Here is a 27,113-nt window from a genome sequence, read left to right as displayed (position 1 = left end):
TCACTTCAGCTTCATCATACTGTCCACCCAATCACCAATGTTATTAGTGACGCCGTCATAATCAAAAGTCAGTCCCGTAGACCCGGTTCTCGATGGGGAGCTGGGCATCAGATTATCCGTGCTCAACAGGCTAAAGTCAAAGGTTTCCTCCATGTGCCCGAGACCGGGCAGGCTGCTGAGGTCAACCTCGTTCTCGCCGGTGCCCAGGACGTTGCCCTCCGAAAGCAATTGCACTATGCTTCGACTAACGGGGGAATCAAAGACATCGAAACTGCCCTGATGAGTGCGCGGGCTGCGCCTCCTAGCGCCGCTGCTACCGGGAACTCTCAGCATGGACCTTGGCGTCTTAGTGGGGGTCTGCTCGAGAGCCTGCTGGTTTGGCGAAAGGATCGACCTGGCGGATCGCAGGGACCGTGAAACACTTCTAGTGATGGGTCTGTGGCTCGGGGTAGGTCGTGTAGGCGTCTTGAAAGCCTCGGCTTGAGCAGGTGCTCCGTCGGGTGGCGGAGTGGACGGCCGTTCCTTTAGCGGGCTGTTGAAGAGAGCCTCCAAATCGTCTAGTTTGCTGGTGCCTTCATGCAGCCCTGCCACGGCGGCGGCGACGACATTCTCTTGGTCTCCTTTGACTTGCTGTCCCGGACGATACTCTGAAGTCTGAACAATATTGATATCGACATTGCAAAGCACTTTCGGCACTCCCTCCTTCCTTGGAGATGGGAACAGCAGTCTCTTCGTGCTGCCAGCCATTTCATCAAAGTCAATATCAATGGGGCTTTGAGCTGTTCCACTGCCCTGAGAATGGGACGATCCTGGATTCGATCTCGTCTCCAGTTCATTGTTGCTATTGGCCTTGTCTTTGTCCTGGCTTTCGACGCTCTCTGTCCTCTGCGATGGGTTTGTCTCGAGAGAAATCACTTCGCCCATCTTTGGCGACGAGGGTGCGACTGGCTCCAACGCATCCGTGGGTAGGTATGCTTCTGAAGTAAGGTTGAAAGGGGCATCATCCTTGGCACGATTCTTCTTCGGGCGAGATGTGCTTCGGCCGGTGCCCCTCTTCCGCCTCTCCTGGCCTAGCCGGGACGCATCTTTATCCCATCTGTCTGGGGGCCGGTGAGTCTTGCACTTGGTGAGCCAGATGCCGCACGGATTGCAAAGCAGGGCTTCCTGCCACTTGGTCTTCTCATCGGTGATGGCCAGACTCTTTTTGACGACGCGATGCAGGGTTGGCTTGCCGTCTTCATCGCGCTGCAGGACCTCAACTGCCGTGATCTTGCCTGGCTTCTCCGAGTATTCGCACCGCTCCGGGACGCCATCGCGCTCCTGAATCCAAATCTTCCTCCAAGTAGGCGTTTCAATGGCACCGCAGTTGCTGCAGAAGGGGGGCATCTCCCCATTATTAATCGCCTCCTCCAGTCGCTGCTTGATGGCATGCTTCTTCACGATATTCTTATTTGATCTCTGTGCGGGTGGTGAAGACGGCGGCGGAAGGAAATCGCTTGGCGGATAGGGTTCCTCCGGAGCTGCTGGGTTTGCCGACGACGTAGGCTCTGCCGCGGTCTCAGGGACTGGTAAGGCGAGCGGCCCCATGGAGGTCGGCCGACGCATGTCGGCGCCCCCCACCGAGGATGGGCGATTCGAGGCGACAGCAGGAGGTTGGGACAAATTTGAGGGGCCGATGGGGTCGCTTGCCGGAGTCGACGGTAATACGAGCGGCCCTGCGGACTGTGATCGGTTAAGTTGACGAGGATGCCTGGGTTTCGAGGTCTGCGGTCTTGACTGAGGAGGCTGTGAAGATCGAGATTGCGGTTGGACGGGCGGAGGTGCCTCTTCTCTCGACGAGAACGTAGAGGCGAGCTGAACTATGGGATCGTTAAAGATGTCGTCTGTGAGATCACCAAGCTGTGAGAGCTCAGGAGTAGGCGTCGTATTCGCAAATGATTCATTAGGTGGTGGTGGTGCTGCTGCAGGGGTCGGCGCTGGGCCGTCGGGGGCGTTGGCGGGAGAAGTGGCGGAAGGAATAGGCACAAAGATGGGCTCTTGGATGGAGTCAGGAGCGCGTATGGCTGGCGGAAGAGGGATAGGAGTCGGAGCTTGGATTGGGGCTGGCGTGGAGATCAGGTTTGGGCTCATGGCCCGCTCAATGGCGTCGGTTGTAGGTGGTGGCGTTGGGGCCAAAGTTGGCGATGTCGATTGCGGCCTCTTCCTCTTCGTAGTTTGGCCGTTGGGCTGTGGTCGGCTTGATTCTCGCCTCGCAGGAGGCGGTAAGGAGCTCTCAGTGGAGGCCGGTGGGTTGGAAGTCGGATAGGGAGTGTTGTATGTCCTAACATGCACCAGATCTTGGCCGCACGGGCCGTCCTGGAGCTGGAAGACCTGGACCGGCACGCTCTGCTTAGGAGCATTGTGGGTGCGCGGTTGCGGTGGCAGCTCCTCCATCATGGATTGGTCTCCTTCTCCAAACAGCTCGCTCACGTCATTGCCCGACATGCTGTGCTCCTGACGGGCCATTGCCGGCATAGGGGGTAGAACTGGGCTTGAGGGGGGTGGGCTGGACCGCATATAAGGCGTGGCCTGCTGAACGGGTGGCGAGGATCCAATATCCGCGGGACTGTCCTCGGGGTAGTTTGGCGTCGGGGCCGCAGAATCTGGCGATCTGTCGTCGTCCATGCCGGGAGAAGGGAAGCCACCGGTCTCGCTCGTTGCAAAGCTTGACACAGGCCGCTGGCTCAGCGCGGATTCGCGTCGCTTGAGGGAGCTGGGCTCCCGTCCGGGTACACCCCTGAGACGACCGTTAGGAACGGGTGTGGGAGCTCGAGGGACCTCCTGCAGATGGCTACCTGTCACGCTGTCGCTGTTAATCGCGAGAGGCCGGAAGTTGCGCAAGGAGCTGGAATTGCTAGCAGCCACCCTGAGAGATTCTGGCTCGGCGGCAAAGGGAGTCGCGTCTGCCTTGTCCACCTTGGTCACCTTCGCCCTCTTCTTGACAGGCTCGTCCTCCTTCGGGGGCGCGGCTTCTTCTCCTTCGGTTCCATCCTCGTAGCCGGACGTGTTGCCTTCATTGGGCTTCTTTCGTGGCCTGCCCCGTGGCCTGCCCGTGGGCGGTTTTCTCCGCGGTGGTCGATTCGACGCTCTGCTAGATGGTCGTGAGGACGGCGCGGGAATGCTGGGCATGGGCTGAGACTGGTTGTCGCCGGAAATGGGGGCAACGCTCGATTGCTCTTGAGCAGGCGAATTCTGATTGTAGCTTGGCCCAAAGGAGCCTTGCCTGGCCAACGGCGGCGGCGGTCCTGGAGGTAACGCATGAGCCATGGCGGGTGAATGGCTGTTGTGCATGGGTGGAGGAGGGGGGCCACCGTAGCTGTGGCTCGCCTGTTGGGACATGACCTGGGAGTTGGACTGGACCAGAGAGTTCCATTCTGAGGCGGCGTGTGGCGGCAAGGCTTGCTCCATGGGCCTCGCAGGCTGCTGGTCCATGGGAGGAGGAGCATATGTGACGGAACGCTGGATCCTCGTCGTCTCAGATAGCTTCAGTCTGACCTCCAGGGTCTCTCGATTTCCGCCGCCAAACACACTCAGTATGTTCCTCGTGACACGGCCCGTCACCATCTTGGGCTGGTAGTTGCCAAAGTCGGGCCGCATGGACTGGAAAACCCACGACAGCAGGCCCTGGCCGACCAGAGGGAAGTCGGGCTCGGAATAGTCGATTGCATAGATGGTGTAGTCGCAGTCGTGGTTGGTCAGCTCCGGGCTGCACTCGGCAATGACGTGTACGCAAGCCCTCAAGTCGACGATGCCAATGGTGTTGCTGTCGTCGACGGGCACCGTCTGGACCTGCAGCGGCTGGGAGCCTCTGGCCAGGCATTTCTCCTTGGCCTCTCTGTCGAACGTGTAGTGCACCTTTACTGTCGGGGCATTAGTCGCTGGCGGCCAACCAAGACATGGCAACGCCGAGCAGAGCGAGAAACGAGAGGTGAAGAGAGAGCGTACAGTTCATGAACTTGGTCTGCAGACCGTACTCGTCCGTCTCGCCAGCGGCAGGCGGGTGATTCCAGGCGCTCGAGTGAGCGGGCATTGGTGAAGCCATGGCGAACGTGCCTCGCCCTCGACCGCCCTTTGAGGGAGAGATCGAGCCCTGCTGCTGGGGGTTGGCTGGCGATGCGAGGTCTGAAGAGGTGCTGTTCTGCCGAAAGGGTTGAAAGAGAAGAAGTGGAGAGTTCAGTTGCTGGGTTGCTGGAGTTCGCTTGTCTTGTCCTGGTAACCGACTCAAATGGGGGAGGCGGGTTTCATGTTCGTGACGCGCCAAAATACCTGCAGGTCGCGTCTCTCTCTGCGCAAGTGGATCTGGTGAGATAGGTATGGAGTGAGTGAGTGCGCGCCGGGACCCTACAAGTATCTCGAGTCTCCAAGACAAAGGAAGGAAAAGACGGAAAGAATGCAAAGTGAGGCCCGGGTCCACGTTGCTACAGAGACAAAACAAGAAGCGGGCCGCGAGAGACAGAGAGGGAGAGAAAGAGAGTGGTTTCTTTGTTCTGGTGAATAAGGGCAGTAGATGCAGCAGATAAGGTGAAGCTGTGTGATTAGACGACTCTCGTCTCGTCACGTCGCCAGCGAAAAGCGTGTACCTGAACGCGGCGGCGTGCCTTGGCCGGTACCTGAACAGTACCTTGCACTCGCTAGCTGTGCCACAGCGATTCTAGGTAGCCGTCCGGTGTTGTGGGTTGTACTGGCGACAAACAAACAAAACAGCCCGCACCTTTAGAGCTCTTTTTAGTGAGAAAGTGCCTGCAGCAACAGGCGTGTCTCGGCAGTGAAGAAGCCTGGAAAAAAAGGGCCTGGAATGCGAGTGCTTTGATAGGCTCGACTGCAAGTGCAAGTGCAAGTGCCAATGCCAGCCTGCCGCGCTCTCGGCCGAACCCCACCTACCCAATGGAGCAGTCGATCCTCTCGCTGGTTGGTGCGCCCGGCTGAACCCCGGAAGCGGAAGCGGCGCCGAAACGAACAAAGGGCTGGCTGGCTTTCTCCGGACAAGAAAGGTCCAGCAAAGGCTCGTTATCTTACACAACTCTCGGCAAACAAAAGGTGCTGGCGGGCGGCCCGGGCAAAGAAGCTCCGGTTGAGCTGGCAATCCGACACGGGAAAACAGGAGGCAACAATCGGACGATATGACTCCCGGTCTCTGTTCCCTTTTCTTTTGATTTCTTTTCCTTCCGAGAACCCAGGGAGCAAAGGAGAGGGGGGCTGCTGGCCCCCTTTTATAGTTTCCAGAGCTGACTTGACGCCATCTCCAGAGAGCTTGTTTGCCCATCAGCGTTTCCCCCCCCTCCACAAAAGGTCATTCATCTCGTGACGTGGTTTTTCTCCCTTGCCTTTTTTTTAGGCTGCGGTGCCCCTCCATGGTGTTGCTCGCCCTGCATTTTCTTAGCACCGACAAGTGAAGCCCGTCTCTCACTTATCTCTCGCCTGATGTCGATGACGCCCGATGGTTTGCAGCCTCCCACCGCAACGTGCAAAAGGCGCACGGGCGCGAACCATCTCCACAGCTTTTGTTACAGAACACACACAACACCATGACGACAACATCACCACCTCTGTTTTTCAATTCATCGCATCAAGTGCATGGTCATATTTTGTCACTTTATTTCACATTTTACTATTGTACATGTATATGCGTCATCTATGTTCTTCTTTATCCATCCTTCCCCTGCTTCCTCCTTTTCTCACAGTCGGCTTGAAGCCGGCGCCTCATCAGCCACCCACTTCGCCTTGCCCTGCTCATCAACAGTGACCTTTCGGCTGATAATCTCGTCCACAACCTCCGCCACGCCTTGCCGGTTCTTTCTTGATGCCTTGACCTGCTTGGCGAGCTCCGCTGGCGTCACAGCGTTGCTGGACACAATCGCCTGCATCTCCTTCTCGGTCGGCACACCGAGGACGGCGTAGGGGTATTCGGAGTATGTCCGCTCGGTGAAGAGCTTAAATCCGGCGTCCTTGTCAAAGGTGAAGAAAGGCTTGGCAACGTTCTCGCTGGCGGGGATGGCCTCGAGGGACTCGGGCTGCCACTTGGCCGCCTCCTTGCGCACCAGCAGCGCCGTCACACCCTCCGTGAAGTCGTGGTGCTGCATGAACTTGGTGGCAATCTGGTGCTCCTTCTCAAACGTCTCCGAGATGCTCCATTTGCCGCCGACGCGCATCTGCCTAAGGGCAACGTGCACGGCAGTGGGCGATCGCTTCTTAAGCGTAGCCAGCTGCTTCTGCGCCCACTCCTCCGTCTCACCCCGCTCTTCCTTCAAGGCGGCAATGATGTCATCCACGTTGTTCTTGCTGAAGCACCGGTCGATGGCTCGTCGTGTCTCGCCGCTCAGTGTAAAGGCCTGGTCGTAGGGCAGACCCGTGCAGAACTCCTCCAGCGTGTCGTTGATGAGCTCGAGCCTCCGGGGCAGAGGATCCTCGTCGCGGAAGCGCAGCTCTGCCAGACGTGCCTCGAGATCCGGCAGGCTTGACGAATGGAGGTAGTGAGTAGCAATGCCGCTGTAGAAAACGTTGGGTCCCGAGAGCCGATCGCTTGTCAGCGCGAGGTAGGTTCCGATGGAGCCGTTCATCCGAGGCAGGAAGAAAGAGGCACCGACATCGGGGAAGAATCCGATTGTCGTTTCGGGCATGGCAAACATTGTCCGCTCGGTCGCGATTCGGAAGGGCGCGTGGATGCTCAGCCCGACGCCGCCGCCCATCGTGATGCCGTCCATGAAGGCGATGTAGGGCTTCTGGTATGTCGCAATGTAGTGGTCCAGCTGGTATTCGAGAGCAAAGTACTCTGCCGACTTCTTCCATCCGTCGGCGCTCTCCTGGTTGTACTTGGCCAGTTCGGCAACATCACCGCCTGCGCAAAAGGCCTTCTCGCCCGCGCCCTTCATGACAATGACGTTTGCCATGTCCGACTTCTCCCACTCAATCAGCCGCGGGACGATCTTGCGAATCATGGAGCCATTGAGAGAGTTGAGCTTCTTTGGCCGGTTCAGCAGCACCGTTCTGAGCCCGTACTTGCTCTCGAAGACGACGTCGTTGGGCTCGTCGCCAGGCAGTTCCTTGACGTTGTAGGCCTCGGGGGACAGCTGTTCTCGATTTGATTAGCATCTCGTCATGCACAACAGAGCACCCCTCTCTTTGCTAACCGGTCGTGCGCCGAGTGACGAGCTCATGGCCCTGCTCAACTGCGCCATGCCCATGGTGCTGCGGTAGCTGCTCCGGCCCGCGGCATTCGCCGCCGCGCCAGCTCGAGCCGCGATTGTTCGGAAGGACATCAGATGCCGAATATACAAGACGCACCCTCGAGGCGGATTCCAAAGAATATCTAGAGCATCTAGAAGCAGAGAGGACGAGGTCGAGGACCGGATCGATGAATCTCGGCAAGAATGCTAGGAAGCAGCTCCACCCAATGGGCTCTGAAAATTGGCCCGCCGATTGCCGATAACCGATAAGGAACGTGGAGGAGCCGGCTATTCGGGTACGTACCTTTTCGCGGGCATCTGCATCACGTGCCCCGACTGGCCATCCTGGAGAGCTTACATAATTTCGGTACAAGGCCAATTCGAATTTGTTCCCACAACACGCCGCGACACGAGCCAATCACCGTCAACCGCCCGCGATACGCCTCGCCTTGCAACTTTTCGGAGCTTCAACAGCTTCAACGCCCAGCCTTGCGCACTGCAACCTCCATCAACGCCCAAACCAACCCAAGTCCAGCCCCAACAGCAACAATGGCCGACCCCAAGATTCAGTATGTTTCCATCTCTCTCTCGACCACCAATTACGACTATCACGCGCTAACTCTACTCTCTCTCCACAGGGAACTCCTCACCAAGTCTCGCTCGGAACTCACGTACGTCTCTCCCCTTGTCTGCCTCATCGGCGCGCCCCTCCCCTCCTACGGACTCGGGCTCGAACTTGGATCTAACATCTCTCTGCAAAAAATCAGCGAGTACGAAATCGCCCAGCTCGAAGAATACGAATTCTCCTCCGGCCCCCTCTCCATCCTCCAGACGGCCGTGCGCTCGCACACCCAGGTCCTCATCTCCATCCGCTCCAACCGCAAGCTGCTCGCGCGCGTCAAGGCCTTTGACAGGCATTGCAACATGGTGCTCGAGAACGTCAAGGAGATGTGGACGGAGACGCCCAGGTTAGCGGACGGCAAGAAGGGCCGGCCGGTCAACAAGGACAGGTTCATCAGCAAGATGTATGCTCTCTCTCTCTCTCTCTCTCTCAACCCCCCAATCTTGGGCGTGAGTGTCGCTTAGGAGAGAAAAAGCAATGATCAATCATGTAGGCACAAGATACTGACGTGTTTGCAGGTTCCTGAGAGGAGATAGCGTCATCTTGGTCCTTCTGAGCTAGAGTTTGTACACGAATCTGCTTTGGGTTGTTACTGGGAATCATTTAATCGACATTGAGCTGTTGGATGACGGAATCAACATCGCGAGAGACTCGAAAAGGCGAATATAGGCGTTGATAACAATTTATTTTGGTTGCTTCAAAGCACACGTGGTCATGCCTGCAGATAAAATCCCGGGCCATATACCTGGCCTCCCAAGGCTGACTACCCAATTCATCTCGAACCATTTCCCATGCCAAAACTTTAGATAGATTCCCAGCCCTCCTCGGTCGGCTTCACGCCACTCAGTCCCAAGAAAAAGCACGCCAACCCCCAAGCGCCGGGATCAGGCACCTGCTCGTATCCGCTCCCGCCCACATACACCGACCGTCCCAGGCTCGCCTGCATGCCCTTTGTCTCATCAGCCGCCTTTCTCGCCGCATCAGCAGCCTTCTTCACGTCCCCAGTCTTGTTCAAAACCTCGACGAAGGGATAGAGCGCGTCCACAAGCGTGCGATCGCCGGGTCGAGCGGGGGTATACTTGGACAGGGCCTCGCAGCTGAGCTTCAGGGCGGCCGACCACACCGAGGGACCGGCCTCGCCCGTGCCCAGGGTGCGGAGAGCGTGGACGAGGGCGTTGAGGAAGATGGCGTACAAAGCGCCGGATGTGCCGTCCATGGCGGTTTCTACCACCTGCACTATAGAGGCTACGTCGACGACAACGTCTCCCGTCAGAGGCTTTTGCTGGATGTGCTTCAAAATGGCTGAGGTTGTAAACGTTAGCGTCGACTTCTCTTCCATCTCAGATTGAAGTGTGGGAGCAGGATTCTGTGAGACTTACCTTCGGCTCCTCTCTTAAGGCCAATGCCACAGTCTCCATCTCCAACGACCGTATCGTACTTTGTAACCTCGGGCTCGGCCGCAATCACGCGCTCCAGCGCATTCGTAAGCACACTCGTAGCGTGCTGGACGTCCATTCGTAGTCCGCTCGGCTCCGTCTCGATGCTCTCGCCGGCGGAGCCTGTCCTCGTGGCATTGTTCTTTGCCTCCCAAGAGGTCTTCTGTATCGGGGCAGACCAGCCGGTGACCTCGCTCGGAGCGTCCAACAGCTCAATCATGCTCGGCCCGCCAATGTCCGTGTTGACGACGTTGAGCAGCGTGATGCTGAATCCTTGGCCGTTCAGGCTCGTCATGAATGTGCCGCTGATGATGCGGACCGGCCGAATGTTATAGCTAGCTTCCAACTGCTTCACCACTTCCGCCGTGATACCACCCAGCTCCAGGACACTAACTCCGCCGAGGTTGTTGATGAGGAGAACGACCTCGTTCGAATTGACGTTCAGGAAAGCTCGGTCCTTGTCGTTTTGGTCGAGCAGCTGAGCAAGCATCCTCTTCACCAGCTGCGGTAGCTCCATCTTCTCCCTGCTCGACCCGGGCTCGTTGTGAATGCCCATTCCGACCTCGACTTCCTCCGGCCCCAAGCCCTCGCTGGTATCAACAACCCGCCCCGGAACGTGGACATGCTCCAGACTGGCACCAACGCTGACGATGTTGGCCGCCACCAGCCGAGCAACCTTTGCCACCTCTTCCAACGATCGTCCCTGCGCCGCGAGAGCGCCGGCAATCTTCAGCACAAGCACGGTGCCCGCGATTCCTCGCCTCCCAACCTTGCCCGTCTTCTTCCTCCCGACGCCAACATCGTCGCCCACAACGACCATCTCCACCTGCTGGCCAGCCGCAATGGCCTTTTCCACAGCCATTCCAAAGTTGAGAATGTCACCCGTGTAGTTCATCACCACAACCAGAACGCCCTTGTCCGTGTCCACCCGTGACATGATGCCCGTCCTCACCTGTTCGGCAGAAGGACTCGCAAAGATTGTCCCTGCCACGGCTGCAGACAGCATGCCCGGGCCAACCATGCCTGCGAAGGACGGCTCATGGCCGGATCCGCCGCCCGAGACTATGGACACTTGCGAGGCATCGCCGGTAGGTCGGCGGTAGACAATCTTGTTGGCCGGGTCGAGGGCAACGTTGGGGTTCGTCAGCGTCAGGCTGTGGAGGGCCGTGTTGACGAGGTGTGTCGGATCATTGATGAAATGCTTTGTAGACATTACGGGCGCGGGCGCGAGGGGTTGAGACGCAGCCTGGAGGGGAGGAGTCATGGGGACGGATGAGATGGTGATTGATGATGATATTAAGAGAGAAAGGGACGCTCAATCACTAAAGGTTGGCTGTGAGATGAGGTGAAAGAGTCTGGAATTCTAGAATGCTATCACGGTGCTGAACTATTTATTCAATTCATTCCAAGGACTTGAAGTGGCCTGACTATCAGTGACGTATGTCCGATGGCAATGACACTCTGAGCTGGTAATAAAGATTGGGAACCGAAAAGGGCGGGGAAGCTCCAATATCCGGGCATCATGGCGGGGTTGAAGCCACAAATCCGGAGACGTCGAGACCCCGAGCCACTCGTCACATACCAGGTACTACTCGTATACCTGCTTAACCTTATGTCGAGTCTAGGTCCCCATTGATGCGGTAACTACACCTTACTATGCCATAAGCTTACATGGCGGTAGCAGTTGCGCACCAAGTACCCCTGACTGGATTCAGTCGGCTGGCCACAGAAGCGGGGGAGACGCAGGATTCAAGTGGGATTCAACTGATGTGATTGATTTGGTAGTAAAGCGGACATTGATTGGACCCGGACGGATTGCCACTTTGCGGCCCGTCCCAACAAGCCTTGTTCGCTGCCCTTAAGCAAAAGAAAACGTGATCCAAGATTCAATGTTGTGTACGGTCATAATGTCGTGCAATTCTGATATCAGGCTTTTGCCCGGTGTCTAGGCAGGGTAAGTATTTCCAAACTGCTGCAAATGAACAAGTAGGCAATGATGACGAAGACGACAACAACAAGTGTACTGATTGCCGTGTTCCACATCGCCACGAGATGGACCTATTCACACGACAAAAAGAGAAAAATGGGGATCGAGAAATATATATCCAAGGCCACTCCCAAAACGCCAGCCACAAAGAGCATCCATCCTACGCTCTAATACCTCGGGACTTTGATAAACAAGAAACAAAAAGAGCATGTGTTGTGCAAGACCAACACATGAATATGTATATGAGAAACATATCCAGATGATTTCCCCCTCGTTGGACCGCTGTGCTCTTCGTTACAGCAGTAGCACTGCACTGCCACCGAGGACACTGCAGAGCAACAGGAGGGTGAGGATCGCTGCCCCAACCTTTCCGCCGGTTGTAGGCTTCGTGACCTTGTCAATATCGCCAGCAGGATCGATGTTGCCCATACCAGCACCGGGGTCACCCTTGGAAGTACCGCCCTTGTTGGCTGTGGCGGGCGCAGGGGCCTTCTGGACCAGAGAGTACATGACGGCGTCCAAGGCGTTCATCTGCGAGCCGACACCGTTTTTGCCATCATATGTACCCTTGGGGATCCACGTGAAACCACACCCTGTGCCATCAATTCCCTTGAAGGTAGGCGAGGCTGGGCCCGTGCAACTGGACGCCGCAGCCTCGGCAGCATTCTCGATCAGGGGCATGAGGGTCGGGATGGTGTGCGGAGCCAGCTGTATGGTAGACGCCATGTAACGGATCAGATAGCCCTTGAACGTGCTCTGGTCGACACTGCAGAAGCCTCGGGGCTCGCAAAACTGCTCGTAGACGATGCCGTTTTGGACGAACTTGCTGACCGTCTCCTTGATCATGCCGTCCAGGTTGGCCTTCCAGGTGGCGTTGTTGGTAAAGTTGTACATGGCGGCGGCCCCATGCATGTAGATACCTGCGTTGTAGGACCACTGGTTCTGATCCATCTGGCCGCACGTGTTGTTGCTGTCGATGCTGAGACCGTCAAAGATCTGGTACTGCGGGCCAATCAAGCCAATCGTCTTCTCCCACTGCCAGACCTTGAGCGCCCAGTCGGCATAGGTCTGGTTACCCGTGTATCGGGCCAGTCGAGCGGCAACGTTGAAGAAGCAGCCGTTGGCGACGGAGTTCTTGTAGTCGTAACCCTTGTTCCACGAGAAAATCTGCCAGCGGAGACCTCCGCCGCAGTGAGGGTCCCACCGGCCGACATACTGGTTGAAGACGGCCTGTGCCATGGCCAGCCACTGTGGTTGATCGGACGGCGGGTTGGGGAAGACGTCTTCGGCGGCGGACATGGCGGCCATGGCCCAGAAACCCTGATCGTCGTTTCCTTCGGTCAGCGACTGGTTCGTGGGCAGAAAGCTGCCATCGGTTCCGGCCTGGTGAAGCATGGCTTGCATCGTGACGTCGTTGTATGTCGTGTCCTTGGTCATGCGCCAGTAGTCGATCATGGTTCCGAACAGCGCGCCGGCCTCCCACCCTATCTCTCATAGTTAGCATTGATGCTCGCGATAATAGGCCCAATAGAGCAATGGACAGAAGAGCAGGGTAGCTGACAGTAGTACGGGTCTGGCAAGTTTCCAGGAGTATCGCCAGTATTGTTTCCGGTGTAGTACTTCATGAGGCCGAAGGCAATCGTACTCGCGGCGCTTTTGACCGAGTCTGGAGTGCTTTTGGTCAGCCATGTCTGGTCTGGTTGCTGCGCTGTGGAAGCATCTCAATCCATCTTACTGTCGTCGGTGATGGTCAGGGAAACGGCCGTCGCCCCCTGGCCCAGCAGGCACAGGGCCGCTGTCGCAGCCACCAAAGGAGACCTCATTGCGTGCAGCAAGTCGTAGATTCAAAGGATTCCGGACTTGTCGAGGAGATGTCTGTATGTCGTCTAAGTAGATGGGAATAGTAAGTCGTCCAGATCCAGTCTGTCCAACAGGGAAGCAAAGCGGCGCGAGTCGAGGGTTCGCAGGACGGTGTCAGACTGCGGTTCGCTTCCACCGGGGTATCGCAACCGAAGAGCTCGACAGGTCGAAAGAGATTCAAAGAGTGAGAGCAAGAGATGCAACTGGAAAACGAGCGGCTGTTGCTAGGACAAAGCTCTATGCAATGGCGAAAGCTGGATGGAGAACAGGAAAAGAAGTGAGGGCTCAAGGAGATCGCCGCCGCGCGTCAAACGAAAGTGGTCGCTCCACTGCTTACATACGAGCCTCACGAGGGTTCGACGATGGACACGGAAAACAATAATGAGAGAAGAGAGAGTGTGTGTGGCGGCGAGGAAGCATGCAAATCAGCACGCGAAACAAGGAAAAAAGGTACGAAGCGGTGGTAGGGGGGAAAGCGATAATGCGGATGTGCAGAAGAGTTAAGGCGCGTCATTTTCATTTGAGCCAGCGGGAAAGGGTGTCAGTGTATTAGTCGTGGGTATACGAGTCGAGCGCATGGGCTCACATGGTTGGCCGCAGGTGCAATTTCACCGTCCTGCTAGCATCGTCAGAGTGCCGCGCCCCCCCGGCTCGTCGAGTTTCAAACCCCCATGAAGCCCGGCTCGACTGGGAAACTTGGGGCAAACGGCCTGAAACGCCGCACGGAGGTGGTGCGTCTCCATCTTGGTGCGGAGGATGGGTGATCGCTGCTTGTCCATCAAGTAACCCTGCCAGTTCGAATTCTGTGCCTGCTGGATGCCACAGCCCCGTGGATTGGCTTTAGAGCCTGGAGACCGGAAGTGCAAAGCGTAAAGTAACGAGACGTCGAGAGGAAGTAACCTCGCACGAAGCGCAAGTACACACAGGAGCCACGGCCGCACACTGGAGGCAGTGCTGCGTAATTGCCACGGAGCCGAGATTCCGGCAGCGAACGAGGCCGGCAATGCGCACATTCCCCAGGGGGATTCGCAGAGAAGATTGCCTGTCAGGTAGCAGCACCCCGTATTCAGGTCTCGTACTCCGTGCTGAGCAATTGCCAAGCCAAAGTCGAGTAAAGTAGTACGATAGTAGTACTACTTCGTACCGTGCTCATGGAGTATTGCTGCTTGAGCCGTTCCAAGGGACATCATCAAGCTATGCCTGTCGTACAGAGTACCATCAGAGCATCCCCTTCTTTCCTTGGCCATTGAAGCAAATGTCCTCTGAATGTACGAGCACACCGCTGAACAGTGAAACGGACGGCCACGGAGAGCGGACAAAAACACACAGGTCGCTGTCAACTAAAGTTGGGCTGGTTTCAAGCCAAGAGCGCCAGCCCCTGGCTCGGTTCGCTCGCCTCTCTCAAACCACTGAACCGACATGTGAGGTGGATACAGCCCCAGGCTGATGCACAGCCTCAGCGTCTAGTGTCCAGTTTTGGCAGTTTTTGGGTTGGCGACTGCACAGTAACGAACGGCTTTGGCCTTCGAAGAGTTGCTGCAGTGCGTGGCAGCGAAGCCATTGGGTAGCCGACGGACATTTGATCCATGTCCGGCATCAAACTTGAAGTGCACCTCCTATAGAAGCTGCAAAGAGCTTCTGAAAGGCATATCAGGCGGAGTTTTGGGCTCGGTGGTTGTTGCTTCGTATTCCGCCAAACATGTAGGTACTGTGTCAATGAAGGTACCTGGTCCAAACTTCCTTGCTGTGTGTAAAACGGTGGCAGGCGGTGACGAGGCTGTGCTGTTACTGCGCATCCGGCTGGAGATGATGATGGCTGAGGAAGAAGAAGGTGAGTTGACGAAGCCAAAAGGTGGGCAACTTCAGGTTGAAGCCATCAAGGTGTAGAGCCAAGAGAATGGAAGGTACCTACCAGGTACGAGCAGATGTAAGGCAAGGTAAGAACCTAAGGCCCGGCTCCTTCCTCTCGAAAGGGGCGCCGAAACGGCCCGCACAAGGCACGAACTCATTGTCATTGGCTGAACTAACCTTCAACATACACACAACATTCTATAATACTGAAGACTTCACGATATCCATGCTCACGACCACAATGACATTGCATCTCAAAGGCTTGAGGGAGCCAGTTTGAATCATTGACAATCAATTGCAAGAGACTAAACTAGGCAGCCAGTGGGCAAACACTTGAACAACCTGGAACTCTGGAGCGCGGTGGCCCAGACAGCTCCTGGCATCTCCAAATCGAAGTCGAACAAAACAGACATGTCCTAAAGACAACAATTGAAGGAATCATACAGACCAGATACCCAAGCTCGTGGTCGACAAGAAACGGGCCTTCCATCACCTTCCCAGCCTAGAGTCTGATCCACGCCACGTTATTCTTTATCTCTTCGAAAATCTTCTTCCGCTCGCCGTCCTGGACATACGCGTTGTGCTTCCTGTTGATCCAGAGCAGCCGCGGCATGTCCATTGTCCACTGCGGCCAGTGCGCCAGGCCCGGCAGCACCTCGCCTCCCTCACCACTCTCGATGCTCTCGATGCCCTTGTTGGGATTCAGGCTGTACATGAAGTTGATCAAGTGCGCGCGTGTGCTGTAAGAGGACGGCAGCGTGGCCCATTCGCCCTGGGCAAACACCGAATCCAAGAAGGACCCGTGCGTGGTACCGACGAGACCCTCGTAGATGGCCAGGTCACCGTGATTGTGCGAGTCCGTGTATCCCCACATCGGCACGGATGGAGCAGCTTCGGCGATCAACTGCATCGCGATGCGGCGCGGGAAGTTGAAGAAGATGTCGCCCATTGTGGCGGTGACCAGCTTCCGGCCGAACCAAGTCTCGAAATACTCGCCGGTGCGGAACGGACTGCCGTCCTCCGGCAAGGCGCTGTAGAGGTACGTCCATTCTCGCAGAGCAGTTTCATTGTCCCGGGTGAATTGGTTGAAGTAATAATCCCTGAGGTAACCCCAGAGCTGATGGCCGGCCTTGTTCTCGAACAGCCCGTGTTCCAGCGTGAACAGGGCGGCCTCATCTTCCTGATTGCCTATGATTATCGGCACCTGCGCGAACTTGCCCTGCTTGATCAGCTCTTCGGGGCTGTCACGAAGCAGCTTGCCGTCTGGCCGGGGAATATATAGGAGCCTCAAGGCTTCGACGGCGTTGATGCCAGGGATGGAGTTGCTCGCCACCCAAAAGTCCAAGTCGGACAGGTCCCGCAAGCACTTCAGTGACTCCATTGCGATATCGCATCCAGCAGCCGCGGAAATTGAGTCGTAGACCAGCTGAGCCCTCGAAGAGTCGGCAGCATTGGCGGGCATGAGACTGCCAGAGCTCATGACGACGCCGTGAAAAAGCTCCCTGCCGTTGTATGTGATATTCCCGTCGTTGATGACCAGATGGGCAAAGGCGGAAACACCACCAGCGGCATGACCAAAGAGGGTGATCTTGTCCGGGTCGCCGCCAAAGGCCTCGATGTTGTCCGATGTCCACTCCATAGCCATCCGCTGATCGTAGAGACCGAGATTGGTCGCATCGCCGTAGATGCTCTCGTTGCCGGGCAAGAAACCCCAGGCACCAACACGGTAGTTGGCTGTGACAAAGATGAACGGGTGATGGTTGTCGACCCCAAACTGGAGGAAGGTGTCTCTATCGTATGGCTCGGGGGATCCCACGACGAACCCGTAGCCGTGGATCATGAACATGACCGGCAGCTTGTCTCCCGCCTTGGTGCCCGCCGGACGCGTAACCGAGATGGTCAGGCAGTCCTCCGTCGAGAGGTAATTTCGGACAGGAGCATCCTCAGTCGTGCTAACGTTGTACCGCTCGGTATAACTATGCTCAAGGTGATCCTTGTGCCACGGGTAATCCGAAGGGTTTGGCTCATAGTACCCGTCGTGGCACAGGGGGCTCTTCCGGGCGGCGTCAAAATCTCCTAGGCCCTCAGTTCTTCGAACAGGCCTTCTCAACCGGTTCTTGCCGGCCGGCGACTCGGCAAAGGGGATGCCGTTGAAGGCCTCGGAACCCCCAAGCGCCATGCCCTGAATCCGAGAGCCGGGGAGGTTGACAATAGCCCCCCGGGTGAAGGCGAGCTCCACCCAGACGGTCGAGAGGAAAAAGAAGATTATAAGCATATCGATGTTGTAAGTCTGTAAATTGTTGATATGGGTTGAGTTTATCCCCCGAATCAACCATTGAATGGAAGTGAATGCAGGCCGAACCGGGGTGAGGGAGAAGCCGGCTCCTTATATACGCCTTCCCAGACATAATCAGACAACCTCAATCTTCTTTTCCACTTGCCTTTTTTTTTTTTGTTTGTCCAATCAGTCTGGCAGGACCGACTGGAAAACTTGAGATCTGAACTTTGTGCCCGGTTGAGGTTAACACAGAAGTGAAGCCTCAAACATGAAGTCAAAGTGCTCAGAATTTGGGCCAGTCCACGAAGAGAGAACAAAGCAGGAAAAAGAATCCACTGGGCTTGATCGTTTGATCCTTGAGAAAAATCCACGGGTCTGAGAGAAAGGATGGCGTATTAACGTCCCAGTCTGGCTCACACTCTTTGGGCATGTCGCTGGCGGCATTTCCGCCATCGCCCCCCTCATCGTCAACAGGGAAACACACACCTCGCCTTCGAGTGAGAATACCGTGATAATGATAAGGAGAAGGTCGATTTCGATTCAAACTTGAACCAAACAAGCGTCATTCTTTGAATCCCGGAGACCGCGAGCTTCGCAATTCGGCGGACATACGACCTCTTGAGCGAGATGGAGCGGATCGAGCATATGAGTGAAACAAGAAAAAGGGCGGAGCTATCGAGGATATATCTCTTTCTGAGGCGGACTTTCTGGCTGGGTAATCAGCGAACGGAATGCCAATGGAGGCCTCGAACGAGGCGAGCGATCGCTTGCTGAGTCGGTTCTTGATGGTTGGAGACTCGGTAAACGGGATGCTGTTAAACTGAATGTACGCTGAAGACATCCCTTGTGCCAGGGATAGTCGGTTGGGTCGGGCTTGTAATACCCTTATTGGCATGAGGGTTGGCTCCTCGCGGCGTTGGAACTCCCCAGAGGCACTGTTCTTTCAACAGGCCTCCTGAGACAATTTTTGCGTGCCGGGGACTCGGAAAAGAAGCCTCAAAGCCAGCAAGCGACATGCCCTAAGTTCAGATCCAGAGAGGTTCATGATTGGAGGTCCGCCTCCTTGGGCAAAGACAGGCCCGATCTAGAGAGACAAGAAGGAGAAGATGATAATGGACTCCATTGCTGATACTCATTTGTATAATGCGATTTGAAATGTTAAATGGAGAGAAGAATGGGAAAAGACAAAGGTCAGATCTAGATGAGGAAGAGGCTGGATCTTCATACTTCTCTCCAGGCACTATCATACATTCCTAAAGAACCCTATGTTGCTTTACTGTCTCCCCTTCCATTAATGTGTGCGGCCGAGATCTCAACTTGGAATCCTCTGAATACAAGCCGATCCACGAGCAGTAAAACGACAAGGAAATCCCCTGTTCGCCTATGTCTCTATAAGAAAAGAAAAAGGAAGTTTGAGATCTGCTGGACCAGGTATTAGTCAGTAAGAGAGAGCAGGTCGGCATCGGCAACTTTGCTTGCGAAGAAAGATAAAACAATCTCACGTCCTCAGAGACATACCGCGCATTATTAGGGAAGATCGAATAATGGTGCCAGAACAGCTCAGCGGATCTTGTTTAAGCGGCAGAGCCTCACCTTTGGCTACATACCGGGTAGGCGGATACTAACCCTTTATCTTGAAGCGAGAAGAATGTGGTAATTTTATAGCAGAGAGGTATACAAGCCTAACAAGCGCACTCGCCATATTATGTCCCCTCGATCGATCAACAGGGAATGGCCAGTCAATCCTGGCCGTAAACAAGCAAATCGCTACACCACCAAAGAAAACCCAAAACCCAAGAGCGCAAAGAAAAAAAAAAGGGGGGGAACCCCTATCAGCAACTCCCTCAAGTCTTTGGATCTAACACACAACCAAGTCAATACCCAAAACCGTCCACATCCTATTCATCGTTTGTTACCCAGAAACTCACCTATGCAAATGGCATTCGGCTTCTCATGCTTCTGATGACACCACACATACACCCGCTTGAACGGATCCGACGACTCGGGCTGCTTCCGCTGGCTGCACAACCACCCGACCATGCCCCTGCTGGTGGCGTTTGTGCAAAAGGTGATGCAGCAGTCCGTCAGCGCCGGCAGCCACACGTAGCTGTGCGCCTCGAAGCCGAGGTCGGTGGCGCCCTCGTCGTCGATGACGGCCGTGGCGTTGCCGAGGAACTTGTCGGAGGCGAAGGCCTGGAAGGCGAAGGTGTTGCCCGAGGTGGTCTGGTTGTTGAGGAACGTTGGCGTGGGGGAAGAAGACGAGGTGGTCGTTGATGATGATGTTGATGATGTTGAGGTGCTGCTGGTCGTCGAGCTTGGTGATGGAGAGGTTGATGTTGGTGCGCTGCCGCTGGAAAACAGGTCAGTCATTACAATTTTCTTTTGTTTTCTCTTATTTTCTCCGTCGTTGGTGTCGTTCGTTGTCTCGTGAAGCCTTACCTGCTCGTCGTCGAAGCTTCGTCTACAGGCGACGCCCCCCCTTTATCCTTCCTCGAGGCCAGCCCTCCCCCTACGCCACCCCCCACCGCCGCAGCCACCACCAACGCAAGCAAAATCCCACCCAGAATCCAAAACGTCCTCTTCCTCAACCCAAAGATTCTCTTCTCGGCACCCATCCCCGTCGTCGTCCCCGCCCCTTCAACGTCCTCTCTCGTCCCGTCAGACGGCGCCACCTCGTACATCGGACTGCCCCCCGCCACGGCAATCTTGGTCGTGTCCACGTCCTTTGGAATCACCGTCTGCGGCGCGGCGTCGCCCTCGAGATACTTGCGCTTGTACTCGGCCTCGAGGCGGGACAGCGCTTGGGGCGTCTCGTCCGGCATCACCACTTCGGGGAGGCCCTCGTCGTGGGCCGGATACATGCCCATGGTAGGCCCGTAGCCCGAACTGATCGTCGACGACGGGCTGGCGGCTCGCTCGATGGGAGGCGGAGGAGGAGGAGGAGGAGAAGTAGTGGTAGCAGCAGCAGCAGGGGGGAGAGGATGAGAGATCAGCTGGCGTTCGTCTTCTGGCGGTGACTGTTTCGACGCGGCTTCGTCTTGGCCTTTATGCTGCCGCTCGACCAGGCCATCTTTGGCTGGTTCCATGGCAAGAAATATAGTGAAGATGGATAGATATACTTAGTGTATCAAGTAACGAATCAAAACTAGAAAGGAGGAGGAGACGAAACTTCGTCAAATGGACGGGGCCAAGCTAAATCATCAACCTTGGACAGCAAAAAGCCCATTCGACTAGTCATGAAGAACAGGGTCCTCGTCCTCAGTTTATACCAGCCCAGGCCAAGCACATCGACAATCCTCAGCCGCCTCATCGCTATTCCTCGGCCAGACTCCGCTCAGGATTCTCTTCAACGCTCGAATTGCATTTTCCCCATGCATGTCTTAGTTTAGCTCAGGACATCGTGCTGCACATCATTTCCCCAAAGGAAACTGAGTCGAAGGGGTGGAAATTACAAGTGAAGCTAAAGTCATGATAGGTCCAAGTGGCCAGCTCCCAGCTCTAGGACCGCCTCGTCTCCACGCCCTATGGACGACTCTTTGACTTCTTATTACTGCTCTTACATACTAGTAGGTAACATACTTACACTCGTCGTAATAGTACCTCCCTTTACGACCAGCTAGGATTCACCAGCTTCACCACGAATCCTTCTGTCTGTACATCCCTTCTCTCCTCTGACTTTGCCGAAAACGGGCCCTGCAGTTCCATCGCGTCGTTGTCGCAGACGTTGCCCTCCTGGGACGAACCTGAGGGGCCGTAAGACGGGGCAAATATCGCCCGGGGGCATTAGACTACATATGTACCTTACCCTTAACCAAAAGCCGGGACCAAGAGGGCGGGACGGGACGAAACAGAGTTGACAACCACACAAGATGCAATTCAATTTTACCTTAATTTATAGTATTCCGTCTTTCTGTGCCTTGTCCAGTCACATGCTTGTTGCCTAAACTCGTTACCCAGTTGCAACTTGTCATAGCCAGTCTTTCGTCAAAATGACCATTAGCGACTATCACTAGGTAGTCTTCAGCTCTCTGATCTCAAGACCCCTTTCATCCCTCTTCGTCCTCCTACAGAATCCAACTAACAATTACAACCACAACCCCCAAACGTCTGTCCTCCCAAACCATTCTGCATGCCAAACACAAGAGCCCCAAGCCTCGCTTAGATCCAAGGGTCACAAGGGGGGAAACTATCAGCTCGTCCCCGATCCTGGGAACTCCAAAGGATCCGCCTCCTGGCGCAGCCTCGAGATTTGACACGAGGGTTGCTGACCCCCCCCCCAAATGGGTCTTGGTCGCAATCCCAATTTTCAGCCGCAATGCAACGTCAATGCCTTGTCAGAAATTAGAACAAGCAAAAATAAAAGCATGAATTTAGAGCGATCAAAGGGCCCCATCGTCGACGCTCGCGTGACAGCGGACCCGTACCATCCATATACCTGGTATACTACTAACTGATTATAACAATGGGAAGAAGACAGATACAAGTATATGAAAGCATCACCGCAGCATGGGATGGTCGACATCTCCGTGCAACAACCTTTGGCGCCGCACGCCTCTGCTACACAAACACAGCAACACAACAAGCAAAATCACAGCTTGAAAATGCAATGTCATCGCTTCCACTATCCTCACCCATCCTACACCCCAACCTTCCCGTCACCAAACCCTCCCCCGGACACTTTTTGCTCTAGCCAAAGCCTAGTCTTTGATTCATAAGACAACGTTCAAGATGGAGAGGAAAGAAAGATGAGATCGATAATATGGGTAACATGAAAGCGTCAAGTCATCGGCTCCTTGACAGGGGAGCTCGCATTGCCAGTCCGTATCCCAAATTTGTCTAAATCCCATTGTCGCTGCAAAACTGTGCGGAAAAATCCCATTGCGTTTTTCATGTTCGGCTCTTGCGGTCCCTATAAAGTCCAGCATTGTCAGTCACCATACAGATCCAACGACCCCGTGCCGATTGGTACCACTTACGTGCTGAGTCTCCGGGACAGCTGGTGCAGCTTCTTGTCATTATCCGCCTCTTCCGCCGCCTTCTGCAGGGCAATTGCCCTCTCTTCCTCTTGGTGCTTAACCACTTCATCGTGAGTGGGGGGAAGATGCTCGTTCTGCAAATCGACTTTTCTGGCATCCTCGAATGAGCTAATGGCATTCTTGATACCTTCGGCGCCGAGCATAAGGGTGCCAGCGGGCAGTCTTCCTCCCGAGACAGTCTTTAGCTCCGTCACGCGCTCCGACTCCTCTCGCAGAACCTGGAAGACGCGCGACATGCGGCCAATGGCCAGAATCTTGTTCTTAATCGCCCTGCGCTTGAACTCGATCGAGTTGGGATCCTCCAGAGCACCAGAGAGGGATGGCGAGCTGGGTCCAGGGGATTGTGACGACGGCGTCTCTTCCTTGAGCTCTTCCTCCGAGCAGGTGCTCAGAATGGCAATGAGCATGTCGGTAATCTTTTCGCCCACAAAGGGTAGCGACCAGGTAAAGACGTCCATGAAGTTGGGCAGCCAGTAAGGGTGGGGCGTGCAGTTGAACTGTCGAATGTTCATGACATTGTTTTCGTACTTGAGCACGGCCGCCTTGTTGTTGTAAACGTCGAGATAGTTTGGTGCCGAGAAGATGGTCATGACACTGGGGAAGCCCGTCGTCCGTGTCTTGCGATACATTCTGTAACCGGCGTCCTGGGCTTCGTGGGCACGGATAACCGACAGCAGGTTGTTCTTTTCCAGGAACGCACAGGCGGCGTGATATGAGAAAAAGTAGGAACACCCACGGACGTGGTTGTGCAAAAAGAAATCGCTCGACTTCTCCTGACCAAAGTCTTCGAGCGGGTCGGCCCATAGGATATCGCACATGAGGCCCTGAGTCGGCGGCTCCCTGAATCGATCAATCTACATGGTTGTGTTAGCCTCTGCTACTTGAACGGGACGGTCTCGCTCCCCCCTTGATCCTCCAGCACCGGAAACTCTTACACTTCTCAGGTCGTCGAGCGTGTGCAGCTCGGGACTCAGACCACCGTGGATACACAAGAACTGCTTGTTCATCACGGCAGCCAGGGGAAGGCAGCAGAATGACTCCATGCAGGCTTCGTACACGGCCTCGGAATACTTGTGCTTGCACTCCAGCTTGAAGGTGAAGTAGTCAGTCAGGTGGCGACACTCGTGGTTGCCTCGCAGCAGCCACAACGTCTTGGGGTAGTGGATCTTGAGGGACCACAGATAGAGGACGCATTCGATGCTAAAGTATCCTCGATCGACATAGTCGCCGAGGAAGAGGTATCGCGTCTCGGCAGGGTCGCCGCCGACCTCGAACAGCTTCATCAGGTCGTAGTACTGGCCGTGGACATCGCCGCAGACGGTGATGGGCGCGTCCATCTCGAGGAGGTTGGGCTCGGCACGCAGAAGCTCGGTACCCTTCTTAATGATCCACAGCGCCTGCTCCTCGGTAAGCCGGCCCTCGCGGTAGAAGTGCTGCTTGAGAAAGTTGATGTCGGGCTTTTCCTTCTTGTCGTCTTCGAAAAACTGCTCGTCCGTGGGCTTGAACATGGCCGGCGCCTGGACATCTGTAGACGGGCGGTGCCGTGAGCCGTCAGCGGAGCCATACTTGAGCGTTGTGTGTGTGTGTGTGTGCTTTGGGTGGGCGGCGAATCCAGACGAGCAGCCTCCCCTTATCGACGACAACCGCGGGGTAGCTGAGAGGAAGAAAGACGCCGACAGAGCAGACATGACGGGGGGAGTTTGCAGCCAGACGTACCTTTGCACACTCGCTCGAGCGTGCTGACCTGATTGCCATCTTCCATCATGTGGATAGTGAAGTCGATCTCGGGCAGCGGCTTCTTCTCCTGAATTGCGCGGATGGCATTGTCGACCTGAGCGGTCCGTCGAGGCGCCTGCTCGGTGTGGTCGCCTTCGGAGTCCATGGCGGGCAACTAGAGGGCTGAAGAGCTGGCTGGGAGACTAGAGGCTCGAGGGAATGGAGGAGAGACGCGGTCGTTTCTTGTCTGGGGGGCTGTTGAATTTTAAGGGACCAAGGACTGGAGGCCGTCGGGAGGTTCTGCGGTCGAAGAGGCCCTGGAGCCGCGGCAGCGTGGCGGGTAGCGGTGAGGGGCGACAAGCAACAGGCCTGCGGCCGGCGGTTCAGACGCTGGGGGTGAGGCGAGTCTCGTGGGCAACAGGAGGCAGAGAGGATGGACGTGACGGAGAGCCGAGTCGCGGTGTCGAGACGAGGAATCGGTGCGCTGGCGAGGCAGAGGCGAGATCCCTGGGTGCAGTGGTGGAGGCTGACAGGAGAAGAAGTTTGGGGGAGCTGGCCATGGGGCAAGAGGCTTTGGCTGCTAACCTGCTAGGCCACATCCACCGCTAGGGGACGGAGGTCGTGCCAACTTTAGCACCTGGAGCCCGCTGCCAGAAGCTCGTACATGTACTGCTATGGACCAGCCAAAGGAGAGGCCAGGCGGGACAGGTTGGTGTCTTGTCTTGTACATTGAAGCCTCGTGCTGCCCAACCTCGGCGTCAAAGATCGCTTTACTGTTACAACTCGGCTCTGATACGAGATGATGTCTCTTGCCTATTAGTTAGGCGCACAAGCACTATTTGGCTACATGCAAAGCATTCAACAAGTCTTGCATTGCTTCTTGATCATTCATAACAGCAGTATCAGGGACTTTTGGTGATTCTTCGTAAGGTAAGGTAGCCAGCTCTAAAGTGCGCCACCCAGCAGGCAAATAAAGGGGCGGGGAGGCGCAACATGGATTCATGTTCATTGACATCACCCGCCACTTTGAAGTCCTACCCTAGGTACAAGTATCCAGCCTCGGCCCTGATAGAATCGAACCTCTTCAGTCGATCTGCCAAGCGCCTCTGTGTGCATCTCGTCGTCCATCATGTCCTCACAGCCGTGACACCGAAACAAACAGCTGCTCACATCAAGTCCCTCCAGGTTGGAATCGCGCTGCAACAACTCGGGTACCCAAGCTGCCCCTCCTTTTGCCATGCGTTTTCCGAGCCTCTTCAGTCAGGGTTGGACAAGGGATTGAACGAGTCTCTCGCATTGGACAGCGGGAAACGGAGCAGATGGTCCCTTTGATTGTTTCCCGCTTGGAGCCCCGCCTTCAATTCCGCCCGCCAGACCCTGAAGATTTCGAGACTTGCTGCTTGTTTGGGGGGAGGGGGCTTGATGATGTAAGCCTCGAAGGAGGACGTGATTGTTGTCTGTCGGGTTGTTGTTTGATGTTTCGGAGCATCGTCATCAATTGCATCTGAACCACCCACTTGACGCACGGTGTGTTGGAGTCATGGCAGGCAGCAATATATCCTAGTCGAGCAGTCTGTATGGTGTTGGTCGCTGGAGTTGAAACTTACATCAATCCTAGTGCTTTATTTGGCCTTGATCTCTAAGAACGCTAAATTGTAGCTACGCAGCAAATCTACATGTAACTGTATCCATGTCCTCTATAGCAACACCATCCTCTTTCAATCCCTTGATATACCTCTTTTTTTTCTGGTTTAAATTCATCTTTTGTGTGTATTTGTTCGGTCGGAAACCCCTCATGGCAGGCTGTAGCCGCCATCCACAATCATATCCAGACCGGTCGTGTAAGAGCTCGCATCGCTCGCCAGGTAAAGGTACGCGCCCTTGAGCTCGCCGACACGACCCTCGCGGCTATACAGACATAACACACGTCAGTAACCGCCTAAACATTTCGTTACGGGCCTTTCTGTGGCAACTTACCCCATAACAATCTTGTCCTTCCACAGCGTCTTGGTCTCCGGGGGTACAAAGTTGGAGATTTCGGTGATGATGTATCCGGGGGACACGGTGTTGACGCGGGCAAAGCCCGTCCACTCGACCGCCAGACTCTTGCCTACACTTGATTGTCAGTCTCTGCTGCAAAAATCCACACATAGCCAAGCTATATCAGGTATCTATCATCCACCACTTACAAAAGTGAATCACGGCCGCCTTGGAGCTGTTGTACACGGCCTGCAGCTGCGGCACGTTGACGATGCTGCCGCTCATCGACGCCGTCGCGATGAAGCTGCCGGCGATGAAGTTGTCCAGCGGCCGGCCGTCAATCGTCGTGCCCTCCTCCTTCTGGCGGCGGAAGTGGGCGCCGGCGCTCTTGGCGCACCACATGACGCCGTCGACGTTGACGGACATGACGTTGCGCGCCGACTCGACGGAGCCGTCGATGAAGGCGCCCTCGGTCCATGTGATGCCTGAGTTGGCCACGAAGACGTCGAGGCGGCCGTCAAACTCCTTGATGATCTCGGTGATGGCCTTGTCGACGGCCTCGGCAGAAGTCACGTTGACCTGGTACGCCTTGCCTGTTTGTTTGGTTCCCCGTAGAAGACGTTAACGACGGCTCTCGCTCTCTCTCCCCCAACTTGACGAATCAAAACACCACCCATTTGATGGAGGAAGGGAAAAGACAACTTCAAATCCTGTACGCACACTTGACGCCGTATGTCTTGGCAATGTTCTCGGCCGAGGTCACGGCCTGCTTGTTGCTGTTGTACCAGATGGCCACATTGGCTCCGGCCTCTGCGAAACCCTGGGCCACGGCGAGCCCAATGCCGGCACCTGCGCCCGAGACGATGGCCGTCCGGCCCTTGAGCGAGAACAGGGGCAGCACTCGCTCGACGTTGGGAACGGCGGCGTTGTCGTGCGGAAAGGCGCCGTTCTTCATTTGCGTCATCTTGGCTGGAGTTGTGTCGAACTGAGCGTATAAACCGCAGGTCTGGAGATCAAGGCGCCTTATAAGAGCGAAGGCGGCCAAATTCAAGGTACGCGTAACTGGGGTATCAAAGAAAAACTGCTTGACAAAGTGACACCATCACCAGAAAACATGATTGCGGGGAGATGCCTGGGCAAGACGC

At 55.7% G+C, this 27,113-nt stretch overlaps 9 protein-coding genes across 9 annotated transcripts; 1 reads left to right on the top strand and 8 right to left on the bottom strand.

The window, feature by feature from the left end:
• On the bottom strand, positions 1–4,081 carry BBK36DRAFT_1156214 (hypothetical protein; the record flags this gene model as incomplete). The annotated part of the gene is made up of 2 exons (XM_024893900.1): positions 1–3,899; positions 3,985–4,081. 2 exons carry the CDS (start codon positions 4,079–4,081, stop codon positions 1–3), a joined length of 3,996 nt encoding a protein of 1,331 aa, XP_024752967.1.
• Positions 4,082–5,679: 1,598 nt separating this feature from the next.
• BBK36DRAFT_1134283 (ClpP/crotonase) lies at positions 5,680–7,429 on the bottom strand. The gene is made up of 2 exons (XM_024892256.1): positions 7,167–7,429; positions 5,680–7,106 (listed from the first exon to the last, which is right to left on the bottom strand). The coding sequence occupies exons 1-2, from the start codon at positions 7,218–7,220 to the stop codon at positions 5,715–5,717; spliced, it is 1,446 nt and encodes a 481-aa protein (XP_024752966.1). The 5' UTR covers positions 7,221–7,429; the 3' UTR covers positions 5,680–5,714.
• Positions 7,430–7,751: 322 nt separating this feature from the next.
• Positions 7,752–8,385, top strand: BBK36DRAFT_1109616 (Sm-like ribonucleo protein; the record flags this gene model as incomplete). The annotated part of the gene is made up of 4 exons (XM_024889497.1): positions 7,752–7,771; positions 7,841–7,873; positions 7,970–8,227; positions 8,343–8,385. 4 exons carry the CDS (start codon positions 7,752–7,754, stop codon positions 8,383–8,385), a joined length of 354 nt encoding a protein of 117 aa, XP_024752965.1.
• Positions 8,386–8,626: 241 nt separating this feature from the next.
• BBK36DRAFT_1111288 (dihydroxyacetone kinase) lies at positions 8,627–10,473 on the bottom strand (the record flags this gene model as incomplete). The annotated part of the gene is made up of 2 exons (XM_024889692.1): positions 8,627–9,126; positions 9,204–10,473. The coding sequence occupies 2 exons, from the start codon at positions 10,471–10,473 to the stop codon at positions 8,627–8,629; spliced, it is 1,770 nt and encodes a 589-aa protein (XP_024752964.1).
• Positions 10,474–11,541: 1,068 nt separating this feature from the next.
• BBK36DRAFT_1109817 (family 76 glycoside hydrolase) lies at positions 11,542–13,070 on the bottom strand (the record flags this gene model as incomplete). The annotated part of the gene is made up of 3 exons (XM_024889516.1): positions 11,542–12,731; positions 12,809–12,913; positions 12,983–13,070. The coding sequence occupies 3 exons, from the start codon at positions 13,068–13,070 to the stop codon at positions 11,542–11,544; spliced, it is 1,383 nt and encodes a 460-aa protein (XP_024752963.1).
• A 2,390-nt stretch (positions 13,071–15,460) lies between these two features.
• BBK36DRAFT_1110218 (alpha/beta-hydrolase) lies at positions 15,461–17,233 on the bottom strand (the record flags this gene model as incomplete). The annotated part of the gene is made up of 1 exon (XM_024889554.1): positions 15,461–17,233. One exon carries the CDS (start codon positions 17,231–17,233, stop codon positions 15,461–15,463), a length of 1,773 nt encoding a protein of 590 aa, XP_024752962.1.
• Positions 17,234–19,072: 1,839 nt separating this feature from the next.
• On the bottom strand, positions 19,073–20,322 carry BBK36DRAFT_1134281 (hypothetical protein; the record flags this gene model as incomplete). Its single annotated transcript, XM_024892255.1, has 3 exons — positions 19,073–19,094; positions 19,165–19,580; positions 19,676–20,322. The coding sequence occupies 3 exons, from the start codon at positions 20,320–20,322 to the stop codon at positions 19,081–19,083; spliced, it is 1,077 nt and encodes a 358-aa protein (XP_024752961.1). The 3' UTR covers positions 19,073–19,080.
• A 1,749-nt stretch (positions 20,323–22,071) lies between these two features.
• On the bottom strand, positions 22,072–24,582 carry BBK36DRAFT_1134279 (calcineurin A CNA1). Its single transcript, XM_024892254.1, has 5 exons — positions 24,252–24,582; positions 23,989–24,168; positions 23,208–23,797; positions 22,213–23,126; positions 22,072–22,145 (listed from the first exon to the last, which is right to left on the bottom strand). The coding sequence occupies exons 2-5, from the start codon at positions 24,152–24,154 to the stop codon at positions 22,124–22,126; spliced, it is 1,692 nt and encodes a 563-aa protein (XP_024752960.1). The 5' UTR covers positions 24,155–24,168; positions 24,252–24,582; the 3' UTR covers positions 22,072–22,123.
• Positions 24,583–25,781: 1,199 nt separating this feature from the next.
• On the bottom strand, positions 25,782–26,923 carry BBK36DRAFT_1110180 (L-xylulose reductase; the record flags this gene model as incomplete). Its single annotated transcript, XM_024889550.1, has 4 exons — positions 25,782–25,896; positions 25,966–26,091; positions 26,171–26,561; positions 26,689–26,923. 4 exons carry the CDS (start codon positions 26,921–26,923, stop codon positions 25,782–25,784), a joined length of 867 nt encoding a protein of 288 aa, XP_024752959.1.
• Between the last annotated feature and the right edge of the window lie 190 nt (positions 26,924–27,113).

Source organism: Trichoderma citrinoviride (genome assembly GCF_003025115.1).
Source record: "Trichoderma citrinoviride strain TUCIM 6016 unplaced genomic scaffold BBK36scaffold_2, whole genome shotgun sequence".
Classification (NCBI taxonomy): Eukaryota; Fungi; Ascomycota; class Sordariomycetes; order Hypocreales; family Hypocreaceae; genus Trichoderma; species Trichoderma citrinoviride.
This window is presented reverse-complemented; position numbering and strand designations above follow the sequence as displayed.

Coding starts and splice junctions, on each gene's coding strand:
- BBK36DRAFT_1134279 (XM_024892254.1), bottom strand. CDS start 24,154: ATGGACTCCGAAGGCGACCACACCGAGCAGGCGCCTCGACGGACCGCT. Junction 23,127..23,207: donor CGCTCGACGACCTGAGAAGT/GTAAGAGTTTCC, acceptor ACAACCATGTAG/ATTGATCGATTCAGGGAGCC. Junction 22,146..22,212: donor CTGTCCCGGAGACTCAGCAC/GTAAGTGGTACC, acceptor TGGACTTTATAG/GGACCGCAAGAGCCGAACAT.
- BBK36DRAFT_1134283 (XM_024892256.1), bottom strand. CDS start 7,220: ATGGGCATGGCGCAGTTGAGCAGGGCCATGAGCTCGTCACTCGGCGCA. Junction 7,107..7,166: donor CGTCACTCGGCGCACGACCG/GTTAGCAAAGAG, acceptor AATCGAGAACAG/CTGTCCCCCGAGGCCTACAA.